At 43.3% G+C, this 25,897-nt stretch overlaps 1 protein-coding gene across 3 annotated transcripts in view; it reads left to right on the top strand.

The window, feature by feature from the left end:
• The window catches only part of bcas3 (BCAS3 microtubule associated cell migration factor), a 319,817-nt gene that overhangs the window by 183,760 nt on the left and 110,160 nt on the right, over positions 1-25,897 (top strand). Inside the window, exon 23 of one of the 3 annotated variants that reach the window (XM_085371718.1) lies at positions 6,392-12,790. The exons of the other annotated variants lie outside the window; for them this stretch is intronic. Coding sequence (XP_085227844.1) covers positions 6,392-6,531 — 140 coding nt within the window. The 3' untranslated portion in view covers positions 6,532-12,790. Of the gene's footprint in view, positions 1-6,391; positions 12,791-25,897 lie in introns of those variants that run through there. 3 annotated transcript variants of the gene reach the window in all.

The raw sequence follows: 25,897 nt of genomic DNA, 5'->3' as shown, positions 1-25,897 counted from the left end.
TGTCCTAATGTGGTTAAATACCTGATGTTCTGAGTGTGCACTCTTACAAACAAATCGCACGGCATCAGTTTGCAAACCTTGTATGTTGCATTCTTTGTGAGAATTCTCTGAGAATGATACAAGGCGTGTGCGTGTGAGTGTGAGTCTTCCCTGTTAGGCCTGAATCAGTCTGTAAACAGACACCTATGAGCAGCTGGGCATTTGGCCTCAGTACAACTCCCTCACAGAGAGGAAATGTTGACCTCCACACACACACACACACACACACACTGACAAGCACCCAGACAGTGTATGCATACATGCACCGACAAGCAGCACATCACCACACACAAACATCCATAAACACACACATCTACTCAACAACGCACTCTCACACAAACACATTTCCCTTAGCTCCCACAGGAGACAGACGCTGCCATGTTTACTGGCTCGCCGGAAACTTTAACAGGAGGGAGTGAGAGACCAGCAGCTATCATTGTCTCTCTCCTCCTGACATGCCCCCCCTCGCCCTCCTTTTTTTTCCTTTTTTTGTTTCTTTCAGACGTCTCTATATCAACACTTTGGTCAGTTTATTTGTCCAAGGCAACAACTCAGCAAGTTTTATTGCTCCCCAAATCTAAATCAGGAGGGGGTGTAGGGGACAAATTTCCGGATGAACAACCCAGTGGACGCACTCAGGAGAATGTAAACTGGGCCTGGAGCATAAGTGATAACAAATAAGAGATGTTCTCTAGCTGTGAGCTGTACACTTCAAATGTTTTTGTTTTTACTCTGAAGGACACCGAGGAGTCTGACTGGAGCTTCAGCCAGGAAAACACTCCAGAAGCTTCCAAGCACTGCTGTCCAGTCTGTCTCTCTCTCAAGAGCTGGTTTGTCCTGGCCTTCACACACTCAGAGGAAGGCTTTTTAGTTTTTTTAATTTTGTCTGGCAGCTGGAATGATTCACTGAATCTGATGATTCATTGTGAGGAAAGGGAGCTCTAATAATTTCCCTCCTTCGACAAATAACAAAAGGTGCAGTTGTGGAATTTCAGCAGACATAAAAACAGTTTAGTATCTCAGATCCTTTGTTACTCAGAAGAATCTGAACCTTTTTATTCCATTTTCATCTGCTGAGACTTTCACCTTCAAAGACTCACTGACGTACACACTGTCCCGCTGTTGTTGATAGTCAGGAACTTCTAATTCTCTTCGTCTAGTTATTGCTTTTATCTGCTTCTCTCTCAGTTCTTCCATCCTTTGTTCCTCTCTTCTTTTGCTCCATTCTCCTTAGCTTTCTTTAACCCTCTTAAAGAAAGTCATTCCTAATTTTTGCTACTAGAAATGCAATAAATCAGTTTTGTGTGCCGAGAGATCCTCCCTCCATATTCACCCTGTCCTTCAGATGCTGTTTGGAAATGTGTACATGCATTTGTAATCCATAGGGACATTGCTTGTAGAACTATCTTAATATATCAGCTTGATTATTTTCTGTCATTTCAATAAGGAGAATATCACCTGGAAGAAATGAACATGACTCATTGTGATAGAGAAATTCATGTGTTTGGCGTTTAGACTCCGATGACCCGTCGTGGCCGAATGAAATCCAAGCAGTGATAGGATTTAGGACCAGACCCCCTGGAGTCTAGACACTGGTGGTGGTGAAGAGTGTAAAGTGGAGGTGGGAAGGAGGTGGGTTCCAGTCGGAAAAGGAGAATGACGGAGAGCACAGATTCAAACCATGCGAAGCGGAGGCCGATTGTCTTGGCTTCATGAAAGAAAGTCACCTGGTTGGGCAGGTGACCCATGAATCTGACTGTAAGGACCTGGATTCATTTTCTGTGTCATCCCACCTGCTTTCCTGTCGGCTTTCTCCACTGTGCTGTTAAAGAAAGGCTTAAAAATGCCTCCAAAAAAAAAAGTATTTCTTGATTTGTTTATTTGATAGTGTTCGCTGCCTGTGGTTATGGCTTTTGCTCTCTGACAGGAAGGAAAGTCCTGAGGAAGCTCTTGTAATAATAATAATAATAATGGATACTTTATTGATCCCCATGGGGAAATTACTTGTTTTTTCTCTGCATTTGACCCATTCACTCAGTGAAGCAGTGGGCAGCCCACTAAGCAGGCGCCCGGGGAGCAGTGTGTAGGGACGGTACCTTGCTCAGGGGTACCTCAGGGTAGCCGTTAAGTGGATTCGAACCGCCGACCTTCCGATCATGGGGCGACCACTTTACCTACTGAGCTATCCCTGCCCCTTTGTAATGTAGCATGTTGACGCTGTGTTATATTGTTGAACGAATAGAAACCTGCCTACCGTTGCAGGGTGTTGAGGTCGGGATGGGAGATTTGTTGTCCTGGGTTTTGTTTCGCAGACGTACAAATCTTGCTGCCTTTGTTGACAGAAGCCTGGAGAGTAACTCCTGGTTTTTCTCTCTAACATCCTTTTTCCTACACAGTCAGTACACTGAGTCTACAATATGTACTATAGTTGAAATGTTATTTTGATAGACTACATATTTACATATTTATTGTTTGTTTATGGGGACATTCTTGAAACAAATATGAAAGGATGCTCAATGTGTCTCAGACTGTACAATAATAAAAACATTGTAAGATTACAGAAAATACATTTCAAACTAAATATCAACTGTCTGAGTATCATAAACCTGCAGCTATCATGTGTTGCAGTCTCTATAATGGGCAGCATTGATGGAAATTATTCCCACCCTGACCTGCTCAGTGAAACAGTTGACAGAACTGTACAGTACTGCCAAATTGTAATTTGTTGCAGGTTAAAATAAATAAATAAATAACATTTTCTAATTCTAAAAATTCTCTTTCTTCTAAGTAGCTTAAGTAATTTTCATTCTTGAATTGAGTGTGATGAATGAGTCCTCCAGTGCCTGGTTATTCTGTTTTCATGGCATTGGGAGATTCCCACAAACACTGGATCCTACGTCTGACCGGGGTTCCTGCAAGATTTGAGAATGTCTTCGGTGACGTGTTGTTTGGATTTCTGTCTATTATCACTATAATATTTAGAATTTGCATCATTAGATTCATCACAGCACACTCATATGGCAGCAGGAAGCACTGCAACATAAATCAGCTCTGTATCTTAAGTAATTTGTCACGTTTCCTCAGTGGTTACACTATGCACCATAATAACTAACAGCAGTGAATGAAAGCCTGTTACTCAGAGGTAGACAACACTCAGCTGTTGATGGAGCTTGATAGCTTTTTATTAAATCTGAATCCAGGTTTAAATCTCTTATCAAATCTTTCTAGATTGTTTTGTTGGGTTACAAATAAAGAATGGATTGTTTACTTTTTCAGACTAAGGCTGCTTTCACAGCCACAGAAGGTGTTATAACATTTCTCCCACAGGTTACATAGTGAAGCTATATTGAATGAACTCCATACAGGCCGCAGTGACACTTAAGTAAATTCATGTCTATGGAAGACGCGACAGAACCAATAAACTTTTAAGTTGAGTATTGTGTAACAGCCTCAAGTGTTTTATGATTTGCTACATTGTGGCTCATTTGCCATTATCATTCATTCTAAATATTTGTGTAATGAATTTCTTTTATGCCTCATAATGCTTGTAATCCGTGATATTGCTCAATGCAAATGATATAGCCAAGAGTTAATAGACAGGCAACAGCTTTTCTCAGTACTCGACAGCCTGCACTTGCTGGACAGTAAATATTTGGACACTGAGGGCGAAATTGGCCTCTTGCACAGCGAAGAGGACCTTGAACTTTAAAGCCCAGTGTGCATGAACTCAGAGGACAAGCTGCCACACATGGCTGAATAAACCATGTAAACCTTGGATGTTCTGTTGCCCGTAGTGTTCTCTCACTTAAACACATGCAGCTCGGTGTAAAATACTTTCTCTGCAGAAAGACGTTTGTTTCATAGCTCCAGAAGGACTCTGTGAGTCCCAGTATCTTATTTTGGAACATTAATGAAAAGTTGTCCACATCTGTAACAAAACTAAACTTTCCCACCATCTTTCCTTGGTTGTCATAAAATCTGGGATGCTAGCAAAGGAGCAGGGAGCTTGTACCATGGTGGGGCATCCCTCACAAGTCTGTCCACAATTCACAGCAACCACGACTCCTCCTAGAGTATTGGTCAGTGTTTAGTGAAGCTTAGTGTAACACAATGATAACCTGACAGGGCTTTACCCAAGTTCAGGTCAAGGTCTCGTTTGTTATCTCCCCATCCATTCACTTTCTTTGCTTATCCAATTCAGGGTCACAGTGGGAGCTGGAGTGGGGTACACCCTCCACAGTGTGTCAGAGAGCCGACAGAGAAACATTCAACCATTCACGCTTACACTGACACCTACGTCCTGTTTAGAATCGCCAGTTAACCAACAATGTCTTTGGACTGTGAGAGGGAGCCAGAGTACCCAAGTGAACACAGCTCTCCACAGGGGGAACAGAAGAGCCCGAGCCAGCCGCTGGACACCAGGACTGTTGCTTCAGTTCTCATTAGAGAATTTGCACTACAGTCAACAGATAACAAGACTTTATACATTATATTAACCTGTGAACTCTGATCGATGGTCACCAGATTTTCTGCTACATCACCCACACACCGTGGTTGCACAACCTTTCTTTTTTACCCACCAAGTAGCCTGTCTTTGTAAACGCCTTTCCCTCCATTTTCCATTGTTTTCTTGTTTGTTTTTCACTATCTGTTCAGCTGCTGTTCAACTCAAGCTAACGGCTGGTGACTGGTTAGCAGTAAGGTCCAAAACACAGTCCGTTCATTCCAGAGTAACCATGTCTGAAACCTCTCAGTGAGGCAGCTGTCACTGATGTCACTGATTTTAGTCTGTCACTCCTTCGAGTTTGTTTTCAGGTTAAAACGTTAAAATACTTGGCGATGAAAACTAACATCAGCTGTGTTAGAAGCTTGCTTTTTCTGCTGTTCTAGGTTGGCGAGTCCCGCTCCATTGTTTGCCTAAAAAAGGAGCGACAGTAGGGAAGCTACAAAATATCAAATGGAAGTCCATTAAACATGTATTTTAGTGTTTACTGTTGTCACGATCCGACGTGCCGACAAATCCTGCTGAGTCCAGTTTAACCCAACATAATAGCTAAGAATAAAACGTAAGTTGAGTTCTTTCTGTTTATTACTAGAGCGAAGCCTAAAGTGCCTCTATAGATGCGATGCAGGGATGTTCCCTCCTGGAAGACAGGCACAGAACCTCATAGGCTCATTGACATCTCTGTGACCCTTAATGCACAACACACTCACTGCTGCCTCTCCTTTTGTGTGAACCACTGCTATGATTGTGTTGTTGGGAGAGGAGGAGGGGCAAGTTGCTCCAGGGGCAAGCTGAACTTCCTGTGAAGGTGTAAGGGATAAATGAAGAGAGCGATGCTGGGAAAGGGCGAGGCTGTGTGAGGAGATGAGAGTCTGAGCCCAGCTTAGACATCCTCCTTTCAGAGACTCTTGACATCCCTACCGGCAATCATATTTTCTGTGGCTTTAACACACATCTCTCTTTCCTACGCACACATACGCACACGCACACTTGTTTTTCTTATTCTTGTGCTCTTTTCTTTTCTCTCGTCCCCCGTTCTGAACCTAAGCGCTGCTTTTACAGAGAGCAGAGACACTTTGTGCTGTTGGACCACTTGTAAAGCTTCTATCCCTTTCATTCTCTCTGGCTTCGGCGTGCATCAAAAGCAGAGGCTGTTTAACAGTGCCGCCAGCTGCTGCAGGTCACAGCAAAGGACAGAATGGCTAAGTGTGGAGGCTCATGCTGCCCTGTATTTGAGTTTACTGCCTGAAAGCAGTTTGCGTTTTGATGTGGAGAAAGAGGGAGCAAGAGTGATATTATGAGGTCTCTACATCAGTCCTCTGAGACTGCCAGAAATACATCAACACATAAAAGAAGCCATGTATGGAAATTCTTCAGTGTGATTACGGTAGAAGTTGAATAGGTGAACACGGTGTGTGACTGCTTGTCACTTCCCTGAACTTAACAGTATGTTTAATTATTTAAACTTAACCATGTAGGTGGCAAATGCCACAATTTTTAGGGTTGTCCAGCCCTGACATGTATTCAGGGACGCGGCCCTAGAATCTGCTTCTTTTGTTTTGTTTTTGCCCTTATTTTCTGTCATATATGCAGTAACATATAACAGTATGGCATGATATTAATTGTGATCTAACCACTTTATCTGTCTGGGATTATTTTCTTAAACTCACTTTAATTATCTCACAATGTTTCATGGAATAGTTTGCCTGCTTTCCTGTAAGCAAAGGAAATATTGTATAAAATTGTTACTACATGCCATATATAATAGATTATTTCATGACTGAGCTGTTTTCTCTCTCTCTTCCATGTGGTGTTGTCCTTGTGCCCTGGCCTCATGCGCTGATACAGGTGAGTGCTCTATGTCACTCTCCCCTCCTTGGTTTCAGTGTCAGGCCCTCAACACTCCCACCAAGGGACCCTCCATTCTGTCCCGACACCCTGTCATTATTTTAATCAAATGCAATTACCACCACTCTGAGGACAATTGAGTTTTGTTAGCTGCCCTTTTTCAGTTACCCCTTGTCCCTGCCCCCAGCAGCCCACTGCTACATGCATCTACACACAGACACATGGACTACAACTGTCTTGAACAAAAGGACAGCAGTTTAAAGCCAGGCAGGCTTGAGTGGATAGGGGGTGAGGGGGGAATGAAAACACACATTGTACTGTGCACGATTCGCCAACCCAGCGTCGGTCCGCAGGGCGGGGCCATCAGTGCAGCGGTGAAGAATCTGATTGAAGTGTTAAGAGAGATTGTGTTTGGGTGGCTTGTCTGGGTCAAACGCAGAGTGTGTCTTAGAATGTGCCTCTGTGCGGTTTTGCTGTATCATCCAGCATCCTTTGGTCTTGAGGTGGGCGAGGCCGGTGGGGAAGGGGGGTTAAAAGACCGTGTGACGCTGTAGTGGGACGAGGCGTTGAACTGACCGCTTTTGTGCCATGTGATAAATGGAGCAGGCCGGCATTTGTTTTCGCCCCTCCCGTTCTGTTTGCACCGCTGCAAAATATGTTTTCAGATCGTCTCAGAAGGAAGGGGGAGATCGGTTAAGAGTGGAGGACAGTTATGTCTGTGTAAAGGAAGGGAGATGAGGAGGAGGAGGCAGCTGCTGAATAGCCTCCTATGTTGTAATCAGCAGGCTGAGCCCCCCAGGATGGGGGAAGAAGAGTGGGATAAAGACTGTAAGTGTTCTGAAGATGTGACCGCCACACCACGACTTCTTTTGCCTTGTGGGCACAAGGAAAGAATTCACAGATCTGTCATCTGCCAGACATTACCCTAACACCCCCCACCCTCCACACACACCACCACCTCCAGCCCCTTTCTTTCACACACATCCATATCCCTGCCTGTTTGTCTCCCAGCCACCCTGAGGATTCTTTCATGTAACTTTATGTGACCTCCACCCCAGACCAGACAAACAGGAATAAGAGGTCCCCTCCTGGTGTGAGAGGTCTCTGAAGTGTCTCTGAAACTTATGACTTTCAAGGTTATAGCCCAGGTAGACTTGCAGGCTCATATATAGATTGTGAGTCACCCTTGTCTGTTGTATATATGTATAAAATTTGCAAAGTGGCCAAAGGTGGGACTAAAAGAGCGTGATGATGCTCATGCTCCAACAAGAAGGTAATATAAACACGACACACCAACAGGGTGGAGGAACTCCTCATGCATGGCACAAAGTTGACTCCCACAGCATCAGAGCATGGCAGGGAGGGGCAGCTGATGTTTCCTGACCAAAGATATGGATATCGAACAGGACAAGACATTAACATTTCACCAGCACCTTTTCTCTCCTCGCCCTCTTCCTCGGTGCTGGCATTCCCCACAGCAGTGGCACACTCGCGCTGCACTGGAAGAAGTGCCGCGATCCAAAGACACACCCACATCGCAATGGGAAATGAAGCACAGCGAGCTGAGGAGAGGTAGAGAGGGCTGCTTGGAAATAAAAGGAAAAAGCTTATGGAGTCGTAGTAAGGTGTGGAGCCACAGTGTGCCCTCCGTGTAAGGGACAAGGGTTCAAGTTTTTCGCCTCGATTTCTCACACTTCTGTGTCTCAGCAACAAAACAAAAAAACAAAAAAGTGAAGCGTTCCTGTGGTTAAAGAGCCCCGGGCAGTGTGCTAGCACTCACTTCTCTGTCAGCTTTTAAAAGCACTTTTTCATCGTCCTCACGTCCTGACTTTCACATGGTGCTTTTAATGATCTGTGCTGTGCTGTGCTGAGTGTGTTAAAGCCTAAAAGTGAAATAACAAAACATCCACAGGCCACAAACAGTGAACGACTGCTGAATTTGTTTGGTTTGATCTCACTCTGGGTGTATTACTTTCAAAAAGTATTTTAAAAGTACTATAGTAGTACTAGTGAAACACATTGTTTTTAGCTCCTCGTCCTTTAAGCCAACTGTCGTCTGATTGGCTGCCTTTTACAAACAGGAGTTTGGAACTGCTGGGGTTTCAGTCTTTGAAGCAGAGCTAATCAGGTCCGCTTTAGCTGTTATATTTGCTGGCTCTTACAGTACTCTCCGCAGCAGCTTTGTATTATTAGAGTTCATGCTATACGGTGAGGGATGTTAGCTCCTATGCTGCAAAATGGTGACGATAACGGTTTCAATAATAAAATGAAGAAAGTTGCGAGACTGAGCTGGAAAAGTATTACAGCAACTGAGAAATGACAGGGTCACAGCAGACCTCGTAGCTCTCATTTCATTTCATATGGTTTCTTAATAAAAGACTAGACATAGTTAAGGCCAGAAATAGGGTGTGCTCTACCCAGCCCTGACCATCTGTGCTGTTTACTTTGAGCATGACATTAACACCCAGCGTACATATGTTAAGAGCCTTCTCTGAAAGTACAGTGTGCGGTTGAACCAGGGGATTTGTTCAAATTAGGCTCTTAAAGATCATGTAACATAAGTGGAAACAAATGTGGATACCTCTGCCATGTTATTCTTCCGATGCGCTGCCAAAGCCCTGGGCTTGGAGACAGCTCGTGTCTCGGCAGTGGAGTCGAATCCAGCCGAGAACACGCAGAACACAGGATTTTTTTTTTCTCGTGCCGGCTGTTTGTTACTCTTGAAGCTCGTTTTTATGAGACACCTAGGAGTGTTTAGAGAAGCCCGATTCTCGGGCCTCCATAATACAGCCTGTGTGTAGGAGTCCCAAGTTATGCCTAATGCGTAATGTCCATTGAGTTGCCTGTTATACATGGTAATGAATGGTGGTCAGAGAAACAGTGTCCTGTATCAAAGAGCTGAACTAACATGCCTTTCTCACGGAGCCAGAGAAGTGGCCCTTTGTCACGGCGGTCGCCTGCTATTGACTCCCAGCGTCTCACAAAATATGCCCCATTGTTGGTGAAGGCCAACTCCGTTTACAACTCTGAAATGACAGCATTCCTGAAGTCAGCAACACCAGCCTCTTCTCTTATAACTTCCAAAAATGATGCCAATAGAATACTTTTAGAACTATTAGTTTTTAGTTTTGATTACTATTCTTATTCTTACCCACTCTCTTTTTGTGTAACTGTACTGTTTTGATGTTTGTGTGTGTGCATGAAAAACTGGGACTGCTGTGGAGGGCCACACTAATACGCCAAAACTAAAACTCAGTTCTGCTCATCATTTTGTCTCTTTATAAACTGCTATTTGTAAGACAAAATATTAGAATTAAGCAATGAAAATGTTAATAGTTGGCGGAGTGGTTAGAACCCAGCTAGAACGTCTTTCTATGTGGCGTTTGCATGTTCTCCCTCACCCACACAGGCTTTCCTTCCTGGTTTCCTCTGGGTGGTCAGTAAGACTAGAAAAGAGTGCTTGTGTCACATGATAAGAGTCTCTTATTCGGTCTCTAACCGTAAAAGCAGGACAGCCAGGACAGAGAAGTCTGCTCTTGACCCCCAAAACATATGAGGAAGTAAGGGTTTAAATTTCATTGCTTCTTAAAGTCTGGGGCATGTGGTGTTCAAGAACAGTGTAGCTCATATCTGTCTGCAGCTAAGCAGACTAAACCCTTGGAGAGTGCAGGGGGCTTCTTTCTCTGTGAAAACGGTGGCAGTGAAAATGGTGCTCGAGTCCTCCTTAAAAGCCTTACCACCACCATCCAGTTCCCTTTCGTGGCGCCGGTCGTGTTGGAATGTTTTTCATCACAAAAGTCTATCTCTTTGGCTCCGGCGTGTGTCTGCGAGTAAGAGGGAAGCTCAGAAAAGCATTTATTTATAGGTATCTGAAAGCCGCTGGGCCCTGATACTCTGGGATGTGTAATGACGTGCCTTTGGAAAAGCAAAAACAAAATCCCTTACAGCCAAAACGAGCTATTTTTATCACTTAGGTTAGCTCCCAATTGTACTCCGTAAAAGCTGCGTTCTCAGCCTACCCCTCTTGCCCACGCTAGCTTGTTGGTACAAATAATGTTTTAGGCTGCCCAGAACCGATGCAGGTGTCCAGTGAAAGCTTATACGCCAGAAATCTCGATGACCGCTAAGACGATACGGGGTTTAAGAGTGAGCAGCTCCAGGTCTTAGTGCCGTTTGCTGTTTTGTCATCAGAAATGCAGGCGTCTTCAAATATTGTCTGAATTGAATCACTAACTCTGGCGCTAACAACCTCAATGATGAAGTCAGCACCTCTCAACATCTTGCCTCTTAATGGAGTCTTCACTGCCTTTGTCCTTAAACATCCATTTCCATTAATTATTCAGAGGGAGAAAGGAAAACCGTTTGAGTGGGTAACACTGATCCAGTGTACTCAACCAATCTATGCAGTGTAAGTAATAAAATACCACACACTCAGACGACACAATAAAAGAGATTGAGACAGAGGAGATGCTTGTTAAAAATGTAAGTAGACGGAAGCTACCAGAAGACAACAGAGGGAGGAGGAGGCGGCGGCTCGGAAGTCAAAAGACACAGCAACAACATCTTAGTGTCTGGGTTAATCAGCGAAACAGGCCGATAGCAGCTGGTGTTTCACTGTATCCGCCCGGTCCACGGAGGGCTACTGTCTAAGCAGAAGCTGAGTTGATGTGATGCGCCCTCGGTGCAGCTGAGTGATACTAATTGGGATTAGCGCTGATTGCGCTAAAGTGACACGAGACATTCCAGGGCCCAGCCTTCCAGACTCCTCTCACTACACTGTCAAACTCTGCCGTATGTTTTCCTCTCGTCCTCGGGGCTTCGGGAAGATGCAGTGCACAGAAAGTACAAGCAAAATTAACCTGAAGAGTTTTTCTGGAATAAAAAGCAAAGGACCAAAAGTGTCGTTCGAGCGTTGCCCAGGCTTGAAAAGGTCACAGCGCACTTTTGAAGTTTCACGTTGAATAAGGTTAGCTTTCCCTCGCTAGAATGGAAAAAGGGAGGGGTTGGAAATCCATAAGACATCCTGCAAAGATGTATCCACTCCAGCTCTGCTACCAGTCTCAGTTAGATCTTCATTGACAGGAGGCTTTTTCACCCCGAATTTGATAAACCCACCCAGCCAACCGGTGTGAAGAGAAGAGCTCGGAGAGAAGATGATTTTTTTTCCTCTGGATTTTGGAGGGGGGCTTTTCGAGGTATTAGATCCATGAACTGGGAGTGCTGTATTGAATATTTTATCGACTGTCTGCTTGCCCCGTGCTGACCTGCCTGACATGCTAAGTTCCTGGCTCGCTGGAGACGCCACGTCACTTCGCATCAGCCCAGCCACCCATGAGGCTCCCCTGCATTTCCTGTGAATAAACTCGCACACAGTGGGGGAGGAAGAGAGGCCAGGGCACAGGGGCACTGGGGCTGACATGAGGAGAAAACACACACATTCTTTCTCTGAAGAACAACACACAACCTTGGCTACAGTATGAACTCCCTTGGTCAGAGCCCGATGAATCCTCTGAAAGCATCCAGTGAATTGAAACGACCTGAAACCTCTATTTTAATTACAGCTTCACTGCTCATAAAGTTTGCTCCAACAAAGCGGTGCCGAGCTAGCTTAATTAGATGTGAGCACAACAAATAATCCCACAAGTCTTCATATCTAAACCTGTCCATGTATTATCTCATTTGTGGTGCTTGTTAGTAGGAACTAAAAGTCGTATCTAAATGAAACTGTTTGTCTGCTGGCTTTAGTGGATATTAACATGTTTCATATGAAAAAACTGAAAGAAATATCTTTCTGTTTCTCTCTGGCCTTACCCTGTAATTATGAAGCATTTTAGATAAAAGGTGACCAATCAGGACCGCCATCTTTTTCGCATGACGTGCAAGTAACATTTGCACAACAGTAACAGGTTGAGAGTGACACAGTCTAGTGTGCATGGGGAGTTATGCTCCGAGGATGTGAGCGCACTCTCTCTCACCCACCATAGCCCTCATCTCCATCCCTCTGTCTCTGGCTCATTACTGGCAGTGGGGCTTCCTAATGTGTTAAAACTCAGTGGGGTGGAAACGTCAGCCAACGGACTTTGGTCCCCCAACGGTCTTTACTTATTCATGCAAGCACTTGCCTCTCCCCAGGACAGTGTAGCATTGACCCAGGAGGACAGCAGGGCTGAGAAGAAAATGACCCCGCACCAGGGTCACTCAGCATTTTAGGCCAATGAGTAGACGAACATCAGCTTCAGCGTAGCGTCGAACTCGGTCCTGTTCATGATGAAAGTGTGCCAACGTCACATATTCTTCTTTAGTGCACCATAATGTGACTGCAAGGCAAATTCAAATAGATAATGCTTTACCAGGAATATAAACAAAGCAATTCATGACTTTGTGTCATCTTTGCGTTTCTTAAGTCTACAAAAATGTGTTATTTATCCAAATGCATTTATTCATTTTAAATGTCACCATTTGTTTTTCAGTAGTTTTGGTTAGCATCCTATAAAGCTGCAAAAACTCCCGACTGTAGTTAATTTCCATGTTTTTGATGACCCACTGTTTTCACTCCTACCTTGAAGTAAGCAAACGGATGAAGTTTGGATTGAAGCAAAAAATGAAAACATTTGTATGGTACACCTCCCAACCAGGCAAGTGTCTGTTCAGGATCGCCATCTGTGAGGTTCAAGATTCAAGGCCTTTATTGTCAGTTCACCCCAAGCCCCCCCCCCCCCCCCCCCCCCCCCCCCCCCATAGTGCATTATAAGAATATGAGAAATACATCAAAAATATAAATTAAAAATTAATAATAACTTGCTAATTTGGGGTAAAATACAGAGCTAAAAAGGTACTATTACTAACTCTAACTGTACAATACATAAAGACAGGACAGAGACAATACAAAGTGGATTGTGCTGTAGGTACTGAATACCAGGTTCAAGTTATGAGTCAGGATATTGTAGACAGGACGAAGACATGTGCAATATAGCGTTATGTAGATGTGTTCAGTAACTATGTGACGGAGGTGTGCAAATAAGCATATTGTTCCCAGGTCCAGTCTGGGAACAATATACTTATTTGCACACCTCAGGTTACATGTGTCATTGTAGACAGGCTTACAATACATGGTTAAATCTGAGTTGTCAGATGCCCTGCCCAAAAATAGTCCAAGTGCTGGCCTAGTAATGACACGTCCTATTCATCTATTTACTATTTAATATCTCGTCACATCTCTAATTTACACTTCTCAGTCCCACTTGCCGATTGTCAACAATTCCAGTCGTTCCCCCCATGTCTTCCTTTACTCCGTTCCGTAACCCTGCCTTCCTCCTCTTCCCTCTCCCACCATGCCCATCACATAGTCATCCCAGAACATTTAGCGAAACCCTCCAAACTTGTTTGTTTGCCTTTCTGTCATTTGCCAAAACCCCCAACCGCCGAGCCCCTGACACGATGTTTTACAGTTGGCCCTTCAAAGAACTTGTGGACCTTCAAAATGAAGTTGGCTGTCAGCGTTTTCCCGCACATCAGCAGCCACAGAGAATGTGATTTACCAAGCAGGGTGTGTTCCTCCGCTTGCTAATGCGATGGTTTTGACAGTGTTGTGGTTAAGTTGTCTGAGCTTGGTTCTGGGGAGGTTCAGCTACCATAATTTAGAGCTAAGCATGACTAAACATTACATTTCACTTTAGAATAGCTTAGAACAATACAGCCGCTTTCAGAGAATCAGATTATAGATTGATAGATCACATGTGGGCTTTTATGTGGTGAGAAAATATAGTTTTCTCCAAAATATTCACCTTTATACAGATCAGATGCAGACTAACGGAGTAATGCCGTTCCTTCTGTACCTGTACTCACTGTTGTAGCTATGCTCAAGAACCTTCGTCACATAAATAGTAGATGAAACTGAGTGGCACTGACTGACACTCGCTCACGGTAACCTGACTGTAGACCAGCAACAATGAAATAGGGCTTGGAGATATTTTTTATCTCCATATGAATTATTAAATAACTTACTTAACCTCGGTTCTTTTTCTTTGTATTATCAGTATTCAGCGTGTACAGATAGTATGTCTGCTATGTGATTATTGTACCTCATTGGTTATTTAAGATTTTGTATTTTTTATGCACTTTTTGCCGAGCAGAGAGCGGCGTATTAAGAAAGAAGCTTTGACACAGGTGTGTGTTGTAGAGGAAAGGGATAAAACTGTGGTCCATATGCTCCTGATAAGATCTCAGTGTGGTTATACTAAAGGCAGAAACACTTTTATAGCTTTACGAGAAAGATTTGAAATAACTGTAAAGTGTTAAATCATTGCCAGAAGCGTATGTCTTCATTCATTTGTCTTAGTCTTAACAGCTTACCCAGTTCAGCTGGTTAAGCTAAACTGGTGCCTGTCCCAACTGTCACAGGGCAAAAGGCAAGGTAGAGCTGAGACACGTCGCGAGTTGTGAGTCTATCAATCACCTGCGACCAATTTGAAATCAACATTTAACCCAACAAGCAGGTCTTTGAGTTGTGGGAGAAAGCCTGAGAGATCCCACACAGGCAGGAGACATAAAACACCACAGTGGGTGTGGAATTGAACCCAGGACTTCATTGCTTTGAAGCCACAGTGCTAATCACTGCAGCGCTGTTACACCAACAAACACCTTCATGTCGTAGAACATCTTTAACTCTTCACTAACACAAATCTGATCTTTCGATCCACATAAACTCGGTACAGAAGCCCAGCTCACCATCCCAGTGTGGCCAGTAAACAAGGGCTCACTTTCCCAACTCAGATCTGGTAATATCTCTATGCCATGGAGAAGACACGCCTACATCATCGGCTCTGAGACTGTAACAAACGGTTTTAGTGCAGCAGTGGATTTGTGACACATTTGGGATCATTTCCCTTTTTTTCCAGAGGAAGCAGAATTAAACTTTCATGTTTTTGTAATATCATCATTCCCTCTTTGTTCCCTAAATACTTCCTCACAGCAAGTCTCAGGAGGTCAGCGCCAGTCCCCGTATCATGTCCACTGCCTTACAACTGCTCACCCACTCCACTGGCCCTGCCATGCTGCCCCCTGTCCTCTAAGTGCCCTCACTCCACAGAGAAGTCCCCAACAGCAGCACCATAAGTGTTGTCAGCGAACACCATGAGCTTCATAATAACAGCGCTGCACTGTAGCAGCGACACAAGACACCATCGTGATTTACTTTTTTTAACTGACTCCTGCTTGTTTATCTGGAGAACATATCCGCAGGAGATACGATGTGAAAAAGTGTTTGTCAATTTCTTCTGTTTTTGTTTTTTTCCATCTTTGTCAAAGTTAAATTATAAAGCAAATGTTAATGTCAGACAAAGATAACCAGAACGAAAAAAAGCTAAACCTAAGAAAAATCATAAATGATTAACTATTTATTTTATTTTCACTGGCTACATCCAGGTTTTATATCCACTATTCACAAATAGAGAAATCTTCCCGTGAGTAACCAGCTTAATAGAAAAGACAAATTTCAGGCACTGTTAAGAACATATAATGTGTTTATATTGTGTTAAATAGGCAACAGGAAGGATGTGTGAATGTCACAGAAGATTAAATAATTTACAAAAACTAGGAGGCTGGAGAATTCTTAAAAATACAACGCCTCATCATTCCATGTACTCTAAATCTGCAAGTGTAGTAAAATATATTATTTCATAACCAGCATGATGGTTATTATAGCCAACCCTCACCCTGTCCCCTAAAGCTGCCATCATTGGAGGAAATATTAGACTTTAACAAATAGTATAGTTTTGATCTAGAAGTATTAAAATCATGTATTAGTGATTTGCAAATATCAAAAATAATAACAAATAATTAATGCTTTTGAATTCACCACTTTATATCTGAAAAGTTCTGCTCTGTGCTACACAGTGATTCAAAACATAGCATGCACTGAAAAGTAAGTAAAATACAGTTTTGCAGTGTTTGTTAAAGGATTAAATCCACTAATCTGGCAGAAACTACATAGACGTGTAGCAGCAGACTTGTATAATGAGTATCTCAAGCTGCTCAGCTCCATATGATCCCATTAGAATTTAAAGTCTGTGTTTTTTCTCTCTGTAACACCATTTCCCTTCTTGCTAATTGCACTCGCAGCCATTGCGGCACTTCCTCCTCTAGCCTGTGATCTAAAGCACTCCATCCTTCCCATGACCACAACACATTTCCATACAGTCACGCTACAGGTCAACAAGCTTGGACAAACATCATTTCCCACTCAAGAGGTGTTCTTTCCAAGCTGCCGCCAAACCGCTACCACCCCAGGGTGTCAGTAAGCCATTAAAAGCCAGTCTCCTAAAACAGTTTCTTAGCTCACCCAGCTTGCTTCTTCTCTCAGGCCATATTAAATAAATAAAGCCAGCGGCACTCTCCGAGTCTGGGCGAGAGAGATGTGGGGCAGCAGCGAGACGGAGTGAGAGGGTCACTCTTATATGTTGCTAAAACGCTCCAAATGTAATTCAGCCTCAGGTCAGAACTTTAAAAGTGTTGCAGTGCGTTCTCCCGAGTTTGTATGTTGGCACCAAATGTGTCTGAGTGTGTAAAAGGGGACAGTTTTTAAAAGGTTTGGAGGAGTGAAGGTCAGGTGATGGAGAAAGCATTAACAGAAAACCTCTCTGCTCCCTCTCCCTCCTGCTCTTCCTCTCTGCTGCCCATGAAAGTTTGATGTTGGAATTAGGTTGTTGACTCATCTCGCACCTCTGTGCTCATAGTATTGACAGGCTGCCAGCGGACTGCTGGGCGGGCTGAGATAGCCACTGAGTGTCTATTCCCTCCCTCACTGTCTCACTTCCTCTCTTTTTTTCACTCTCCTTTTGCTTCGGCAGCAGCCAACAGCATCAGAAGTGTTTTAACAGAGCTTTAATGGTCCCAGCCCCAAACCTCACCTCCAGCACACACTCACTCTCCCTCGCTCTGAAACACTCGTGCGCACACACACACACACCATGAGTTGGAAATAGCTTGCTGGTAGAGAAAAAGTGTTGAACAGAAAAGAGAGAGAGCTCGTTGTGCTGATGGAGGATGACATGCCCTCCTTTTCTCACCCCCAGCTCTCCTAGCTTCCATCTTCCATATTTCTGCACACTGGCTCACGTGACCAGACTGCCTTGATTTATTGTTTGATTTACTTTTTGTTTCTCCGGCTCTTTAAAGTGGTTCATCTAATGTAGCTGAGGACACTCTGTGTACCTTTTATTTTATGTGGCTACATGCTATATTGGATACACGGACTTTAACATACCGTGAATTACCGAAGAAATAAACGTGGAGATTTTTTCCATTTGTTTTGTTTCGCTGTTCCATTTGCTAAACTGTTCAGCCGTCATCTCAACTGGCTTAAAGATGTATGAAATGCTATTTTTTTCTTTTGCATATTTTACCCTCATTTGTTTGTTAATATATAAGTAATCTAAGACAAGTTTTCCACTTTCTGAGCTGGTTTAAGGCTACAGACATTTCTTGGACGGGATTCATTGGGTCGACATTCATCCTGTTGCTCTTTAGGTTCACATGTCTGCAGAGACTTACTGTATTAATGATGTGCAGTTGTTCACAACAAGTGACACAAAATGATTCGTGGCGAGTTTAAACGTAGTCAGCCTGGTGTTCACAGAAGTATGTGGGAGATGAACGTGTAGCCACAGATCAGCATTTACATCCTGTCACACAGTTCGTTAACATTACCTTAATCCCTTTTGGACTTTAGCTCTGCTGGAGCCACCGGAAGCTTTATTCATCTGTACATTCAGCTCTGGACCCTTTGGTTAAACCTAAAGACGAGTTGTTTTTAAATCTTTTTATGTAAGATTGTATCTGTGTATGTGGTCAGACTTACATTCATGTCATATGTATCGTCTGCGGTTAACGAATCTTTAAACTCAGTCTGGTGTAGAGATGCACTCCGGGGCGATCGTGGCTCAAGAGTTGGGAGTTCGCCTTGTAATCGGAAGGTTGCCGGTTCGAGCCCCGGCTCAGGCAGTCTCGGTCGTTGTGTCCTTGGGCAAGACACTTCACCCGGTGCCTGCTGGTGGTGGTCAGAGGGCCCGGTGGCGCCAGTGTCCGGCAGCCTCGCCTCTGTCAGTGCGCCCCAGGGTGGCTGTGGCTACAATGTAGCTGCCATCACCAGTGTGTGAATGGGTGGATGACTGAATGTAGTGTAAAGCGCTTTGGGGTCCTAGAAAAGCGCTATATAAATACAGGCCATTTACCATTTATTAGTTTGTTTTTCAGCTGGTATTATTCTGTGTACCTTCACACCTTCTACATAGTCTCTGTGATTGATTCTTATTCTTCATTAAACAAGTCAAATAAGCCCATCATGGTCTTGGTTTCCTTCACCTCTGATCTGATGGATAAGACATAGTTTGGTTCATATAATTATTCCTGGAGAAAACTTTTTTTTTTGCAGTAACATAGTAATATAATACTTGTAGTATAAACTAGGAGGATTTTCCTCTCCGGTGTGAGGCATACTTGAGCGGAAACTCCAGAACCACTGTTCTTTTTGAATGTTTTGCCATAAAAATAGTCACATTTAGTGCGGCCACAGTTTGTCATCTTTTGACGAGGTCTCATCCTGACTCATTCTTTCCTTTTGTCTGTTTTTCCCTCTGTTGTTCACAGTCTCTTACCTCCCCGTCTCCTTTACTACGGCCCCTCCACCCTTAACCCCCAACCCTTTCCTTCAGCTTCGAGTGTGTGTGTGTTGAAGGGCTTAGCCGTGATGAGACCCGTGCTAGGCCCAGCCAGAGGCAACGCTCATTAGCAGAATTTAGCCACACAGACGCTGAATGGGACGGCTTGTTGACATACACAATGGGATCAACCCCCTCACACTTGCACAACACACACATAACCAAATCGTGGCTCCAGCCTGACGCGTCATGCCCCCCTCTCTTACCCTCCTCAAGCTTGTGTGGATGTGTGCTAGAGCCACCCATCCAGAGAGCTCATCTGATGCCCTCTTTCCCTCACCTTATGCTGTCTCACTCAAAGTTACATATCTCATACATCCTGAATATACGTTTATATTCTGACTACATGCAGCAACAAATGCACATTAGCCACATTTTAGAGCACAATGCATCTATTGTGTGTTTGTGGCAACAACAACGGCCCCTCACAGATTTTAGTACCTACATCGTAAAGGGTTAGAGCATCCTCTAACTACTTACATCCCCACCCCTGATTTCATCAACACACACACACATAGTAATAGAATAAGCAATCCTAATACACAGTAAACTGACCAGTTAGTGCTAATAGGTTCTTTCACTTTGGCCTGGTTTAGTTGTCACATGGCAGTAGGACAAGGCTCCGTCTTATGGTCTCATCCACCCTGCCGGATGGGACATATCAGCTCCAATTTGGCCCATCGCCGCCTTTAAGAAAATTCATCAGGCCCTCGTTAGGAATGAAAGCACTCAGTGTACCAGGAGCCGAGGCAGATGGGAGATTAGTTCAGGCTCCCACGGACAGGGAATATAGAAGGAGGGGTTCTGTGTTTGTGTGAGCCGAGATGGAGAAAATGAGGGAACATAAGACTCTTAAGTTTTTGTGTGTGTGCGTCTTTCTAAAGAGTCTGTGTTCTTGTGTGTTGAAGGTAGACGGTATATTCCTCTAAAGGCAAAAGAAACCACCGAGAGAACAAATTTCAGATATTTCAGAATAAGAAGAGAGTAAGATGCTGCACTCGGTCATTTTTAGCCAAATGCTGTAGCCTCCACATTTCTTCACACAGCTGACCCCTGTGACTGCCTGCCACTGCTTTAGATCGTCACACAACTGCACGCGTTGCATTGTGGGAAACATCTGCAATGGGATGCAGCCATTTTTAATCAGTTCATCTTTGAATTACAGCCACATAATCCTAAAGTCAATCATTCCACCTTCTATTAGTAAACCATTTTTAATTGCAACATTTTATTTTTTTAGGGGGGGGGGTGTCTGCTTTTGGTTGTGTTCTCAGGAGATAAGGTACCTTATTCTGTCGTTAGAGGGCACAATGGCTTGTTGCTAAGGTGGCACGTTCCACAGCTACTGCTGTTATAGGATTTAAATTTGGTGCCTTTGTGATTTGTAACTCACGGAGACCAGTCTTGAACCTCATCTAACGATTTTGTTGGACTCTAAAAAGTGCAAATACAGTTTGCACTATGAAACATCCAAGTGACAACCTGTTGGTTTCCTCTCAGTTGAACTGAAAATCTCTTGTCAGTTTTGTTGTCTAGAGTTGAAAGTTTTAGTCCAGTTTCCTGTACCAGTTGTATTTTTATCAGCTTTAAAACAATCTGAAATATATAAAAATATATAAAAAAGTTTGTTTTTGTTTTGTTTTTTTCTAGTTTAGTAGTTTCATAGCCGAGTTAAAATACTTATGAGTCCTCGTGGCTTAAACTAATGCGAAACAAAAACTCTGCAACATTAATTTTGAGTTTAGAGACCCAGTGGAAATATAAGTAAATGATTATTAGAGCATTTGTTTGTTTGTTTTGAACCTCTGTCACAATGTCCAAAAATACCTCTCTCACTCACAGGTGTGTCAAGGATCTCAATACTCAGCATAGTTACCCAACATTAGATTGTGTTTATACGTCATATTTTTGTTTCTCCAAAGTCTGAATTTATCATTCATTGAAACTGGATTACAAAAACTATCTTGGAGATATTTATAGTTTTAGGTTTTAAGGTTTTTTCTTTCTATTTAAAAAAAAAAACCCAGAAAAAAAGTACAAAAAAGAAAATCCCCATCTTTGTAAAACACAAGACCAAAGTATAAAAAACCCGTTCTGCCAGTGACAAGCTTGGTGCACAGGAACACTATGTAATCAGGGCCTCTGGCACACCACAGTAGCCTTTTTTCACTTTGACCACAGATGTTATTTTTGCTCTCTGAGTTTTGATCACCACTGTTTCTTATTTCACTAGGCTCAGTTACTTCTGTAACCTTTGTGTGCACTCATTGGTGTGGAATGTCAGTAAACAAATATAGAGCAAAGCTGCAGAAAGTTGACATTGTGAGGCAATGTCTTCATTATGTATACATGTGCTTAGCTTTGAGTAAAAAACAGTGTTAACAGAGAACTAAACTGACTGTATCAGATGCCTGATGTGTGAGAGAGCCATGTTAACTAGATACAATAATGGTAATGTGAGGTCATCGTATTAATGGAAAGAAGTGCATCTTATGTTGAATAAGATGGCGGAAGCAGCATAATTACTTCCATTTCTATGAAGCTGTACACCACACGCTGCTGATAGCTTACAGTAAATGAAAACATTGGCAGTGTGTCATGATTAATAATCTTACTCACCAGTTTCATTAAATGTTTTTGTCAGACTTTGTGGCTTTTGTGGATTCAAGGCAGTGCACAGAAGGTGTGTTCTACCCTGCTCCCATCCTATCCTTTGTTTTCCTTGTGTTTTCTTTGCTGAAAATAAATGTTACAATGAGCTTTTTATGGTTCAAATTGGTTACTTGACACTGTGATAGTGTGCTGCTGAATCATAAACTGCATGTTGGGGCTGATATCCATAAGTACCTTCCTCCGACTTACTGCTGCCATCATTCCTCTGCAGGTACACAGATTATAGTACTTGTGGAAGCATGTAGCTTTATCTTTGTTTGGAGTTGATTAGCCTCGCTATGATCTGACAGATACTAGCCTGAAAGTTTAAGAGCAGGATATACATTGATCAACCATATCACCAGGCTGGCCGTATCTGCTTTTATATAGGTTGACCAGTCAAGGAATAGATAAGAGTCTTCCAGAGATGGTGTTATTGGGACAGCAGTGGATCCTTTGGATCCATGGAGCGTCTATAAATCGGGCTTGTTTCAGTGCATTCTGTGGACGCCCTGTGGGTAGAACTGTGGTGGAGTAGTTAATAGGGGGAAGGTTTTGTGAATCTCCTGGTAAGCTGGATCTATTCAGTTTGTGGTTTGTTCTCTCGAAGTCCATGTGATTTTCCTCCACATACTCTGGCTTTCTTTCACAGCTCAAACATGCATGTAAGGTTAACTGGTGTTTCTAAATTGGCTGTGGATGCGAGGTAAAACGCAAGTACTGTATGAATCCATGGATAACTATGGCTTGGAGTCTAAAGTTATTTGAGTAGTCAGTAGAACTAGAAAGGTTCATTTGTACTTCCGTTTTCAGATGAAGACTAGACCAAAACCTTGGCTTTGCTCTCATTTCTATTAGAGAGCAAATGGTGCGCATTTGTAGTGCAATTTTTGTTGGTTATGACACGTCCATTCATCTGTACTGTTTATCTGTTCTCTGAAGACAAGCGATGTGATAGAAGGGTTTTGAACCGCACATAATAACATACTAAACATGGTGTCAGATTGCACTCTCAATAATAATGCGCCTTTCAAATGAAACGAAATAACAGTTTGTGAATCTTGTTAGAGTTTTTTCCGTAAAAAGGACGTGTGTACTCGTCGGTGTACTCGATTGTGTAGACGCTGATCCCTCACTGAGTGGAATGTCATTAGACGTGTGCCCCAGTGTTATCTTTACTCGGTGCCACACACAACAGTGATACTGCCTCCTCTTTCTTTCTCCCTCTCTCCTCTATCTATCACATTCCTCCCTTTGATCAATGCCATGGGCACATGTGGTTGGAGCCAGTGTGTTTGGATGTGTGTTTGCGAGTGTGCGACTGAGATTATAGCTGTTATCATACTGTGTGTTTGTGCGGCAAGTTTGTGTGTGTACATACGAGATTGTGGTGCTTTGATCTCTCATGCAGTGTTGTCTTTGAACTAAAGAACTGTGTATGACAGAGGCTGGTGTCAAAGCAGCGAGGGCCTTTAGCTGATAAGGCAGAACTCCCTGAAGCCACGTTGAGCTCAGTAAAGCTGAAGCTCTACAGTGGCAGAAGTCTAACTGGCCAAACAATCATTTTTAAGTGAGATAATCTTGCATCCTAATTTAACTGGACTATTTTTTAAACTAATGTTTACTCAGTTAAGGTGGTAAATACAATTTGAAACTGTGTAGATGAAAGGAAGGAATATGTAGTGTACTTAAGATCTAACAGAATGATACAGTAACTAGCTCATTTAAGAACTAGTTGCATTCAGCAGAGCTCAGATATGGACAGCAAAGTAAAGAGAAAAATGAATGGATGTGGTGCTAAATATAGTTTGTTGGCCTGGTTTAGTTTCACCTTTGATGGTAGGGTAACATTTTTGACACTTCGCTCATAAATAGTTCCATAAACTTCTGCCAGGACACTGTCGCCACCACCTTTCTAAGATGCTAGAAGAAGATTGCTGTAGCGACTAAATGAGTCTTTAGGCTTTAGTCTTTAGGACGCATACCAAAAAGCACGGTCCCCACTTGGCCACAACCCCTAAGGCAGCTCGTCACTAAGAGTGGATGTGGATTTAGATTCAGGAGTAGGTGACATAAAGCTGTATGCCAGGAGTGAACGAGACGTCAACTTACAGAGTTATCTAACCGAGATCTACAGCAAGAACACTGGAATGTTATAAGGATTTGATAAGCGTGGCCAAATTGTTGCAAAAACAGGGAAGGTGATCCAGACTGAAGATGTGGAGTTATGGCAGGGTGTATGGATCAGGAGCTGGAATAATGTTCTGGCCATAGGTGGAGACAGATGCCACTAATGTCACAACTCCTCACAAAACACGGAGGTCTCCACCTGAAGTCCAGCGCCCTGAGGCTCTATGGGTGTCAGTTTGTAAGTATCAGAGCTACAATCCAGGATGAAACACTGAGCATCTGACTTATGCCAGGAAGATTGCCCCTGAAGAGGAGCTGCTCCAAGAGTACCTCAGGGTGCAGAAGACAGAATGTGATGCAGAACTGGAAGAGGAACTATCACAGTTAGCCAAGCCCTTCTTGGAATGTACCATCCACGGATAGAGCAAGAAATGTGAGAACAGAGAAGTTAAAGGAACAGCTGGAGGAGATGTGGAAAGTAAAGTCCAAAGTAGTCCTAGTTTTAATAGGAGCTTTGGGAGCTGTAACCGTAATGCTGGAAGTGTGGCTCCAGCAGATTCCAGGTATAACATCAGAGATTGCTGTCCAGAAGAGTGTAGTCCTAGACCCGCAAACTCTCAGGCCTCTGTGTGTGTTCCTCAAGCTCGGGCCTTCTACCAAACCACCTCATCCTGGGGGTGAGAGGGAGATTTTTATTTGTTTGTCTGTGTATATGTATTAAAGTTTATACAATGAAAAAAGGAGCAAGAAGGTTCCACTGAAAAATAACAGAAGCCCATGCCTATGGCCATTGCTCCTAGCCTTCCAGTATTTCCATGGGCCATTCCCATAAGACATGAATGTCACCTTTCCCCCCCCTTGTTTGAAGTGTTGGCTATGCATGGGAGCACCTTCACTACTAGCGGACCCTGTCTTCTTGACCCCCCTGCATGCTTCTCATTTTGGGCATCAGGCATCTCAGCTGTAATCCTGACCTCCCTCCTCAGGATTTTATGAGGCAGCCATTAACTCCCTGCTGGCCCTCCACAGCCTGCTAGCCAGATTTACAGCACCAAAGAAGTCAGAGGTGTGTGTGTGTGTGTGTGTGTGTGTGTGTGTGTGTGTGTAAAAGCTCAGGCTGTGTTGGTGATCACAAGGGCCACCCTGACAAGCCCAGTGGGTGCCAGTAGGCAAAGGTGTGTGTATGTTGCCTGGCCCTCGCTTACCCTGCGACTGCGATCCTCCATTAATCTGCAGCATTACTGCTAGTGAGCTAATGGATCCTGGTCACAGCATTAGCAATGAGGGAGCGTAAAGTCCAAGGTTGTGCGGAGGAAAAAGCAGGATGAGAGGCTTCAAGGAAGCATTTGGATGCAATGAGAAGGTAGCAAGTGAGTGATCATCTTAAACAAAGCTTCTAAGCAAAAATGCTTTGATGCCAATATTTGCTTTTACCTAAATAAATTGAAGTATAACTCTGGAGTGTGAATCAGTGGCTAAGATGAATTTCTTCTCTTGTCCACAGGCTTAAAGCCTACACAATAGGCTAAGGCTCCAAGATTAAAAAGGCATCCAACGATGCTACATGGGCATTTGCATAGGTTTCCACTTTCCATTTTCCATACTGTAAGTCCATTTTGGTGCTTAGCAGTGCCAGCAGCCCTGTGTTGGACGACCTTGGCGAGTAGGTCTGGGACAAGTCTTACTGGCATGTGTTTCATTTTTGCTCAGTTTCAGCAACATATGTTGCAAAGAAGAGAAATTGCCCCATAGTAGACCACACCAAAATGCACCTTTCCACAACAAATGTTTTCACGTAACATAGCAGGGAAAATGGATTGCTAACATTAAAACACATACATTTCATTGAGGCCAGTGTGTCCTAGTATTCTGCATCCCGTCTTACAGCTTTGTGCAGTGGTTAATATAATCAGGCAATCTCTGAAAAAATCAGAATCTCCTCATACAGTTAAAATGTCTGATGTGCAAAAAGGTGTATGAGAGCTTGGTTAGGAAAGTAAAGATGTGC

The sequence above is a fragment of the Diplotaxodon limnothrissa genome, linkage group LG14, assembly GCF_057381915.1.
Source record: "Diplotaxodon limnothrissa isolate DT_005_m linkage group LG14, D_limnothrissa_male_GT1.1, whole genome shotgun sequence".
Classification (NCBI taxonomy): Eukaryota; Metazoa; Chordata; class Actinopteri; order Cichliformes; family Cichlidae; genus Diplotaxodon; species Diplotaxodon limnothrissa.
The sequence above is the reverse complement of the archived record's forward strand: the minus strand, read 5'-3'. Positions and strand labels throughout refer to the sequence as shown.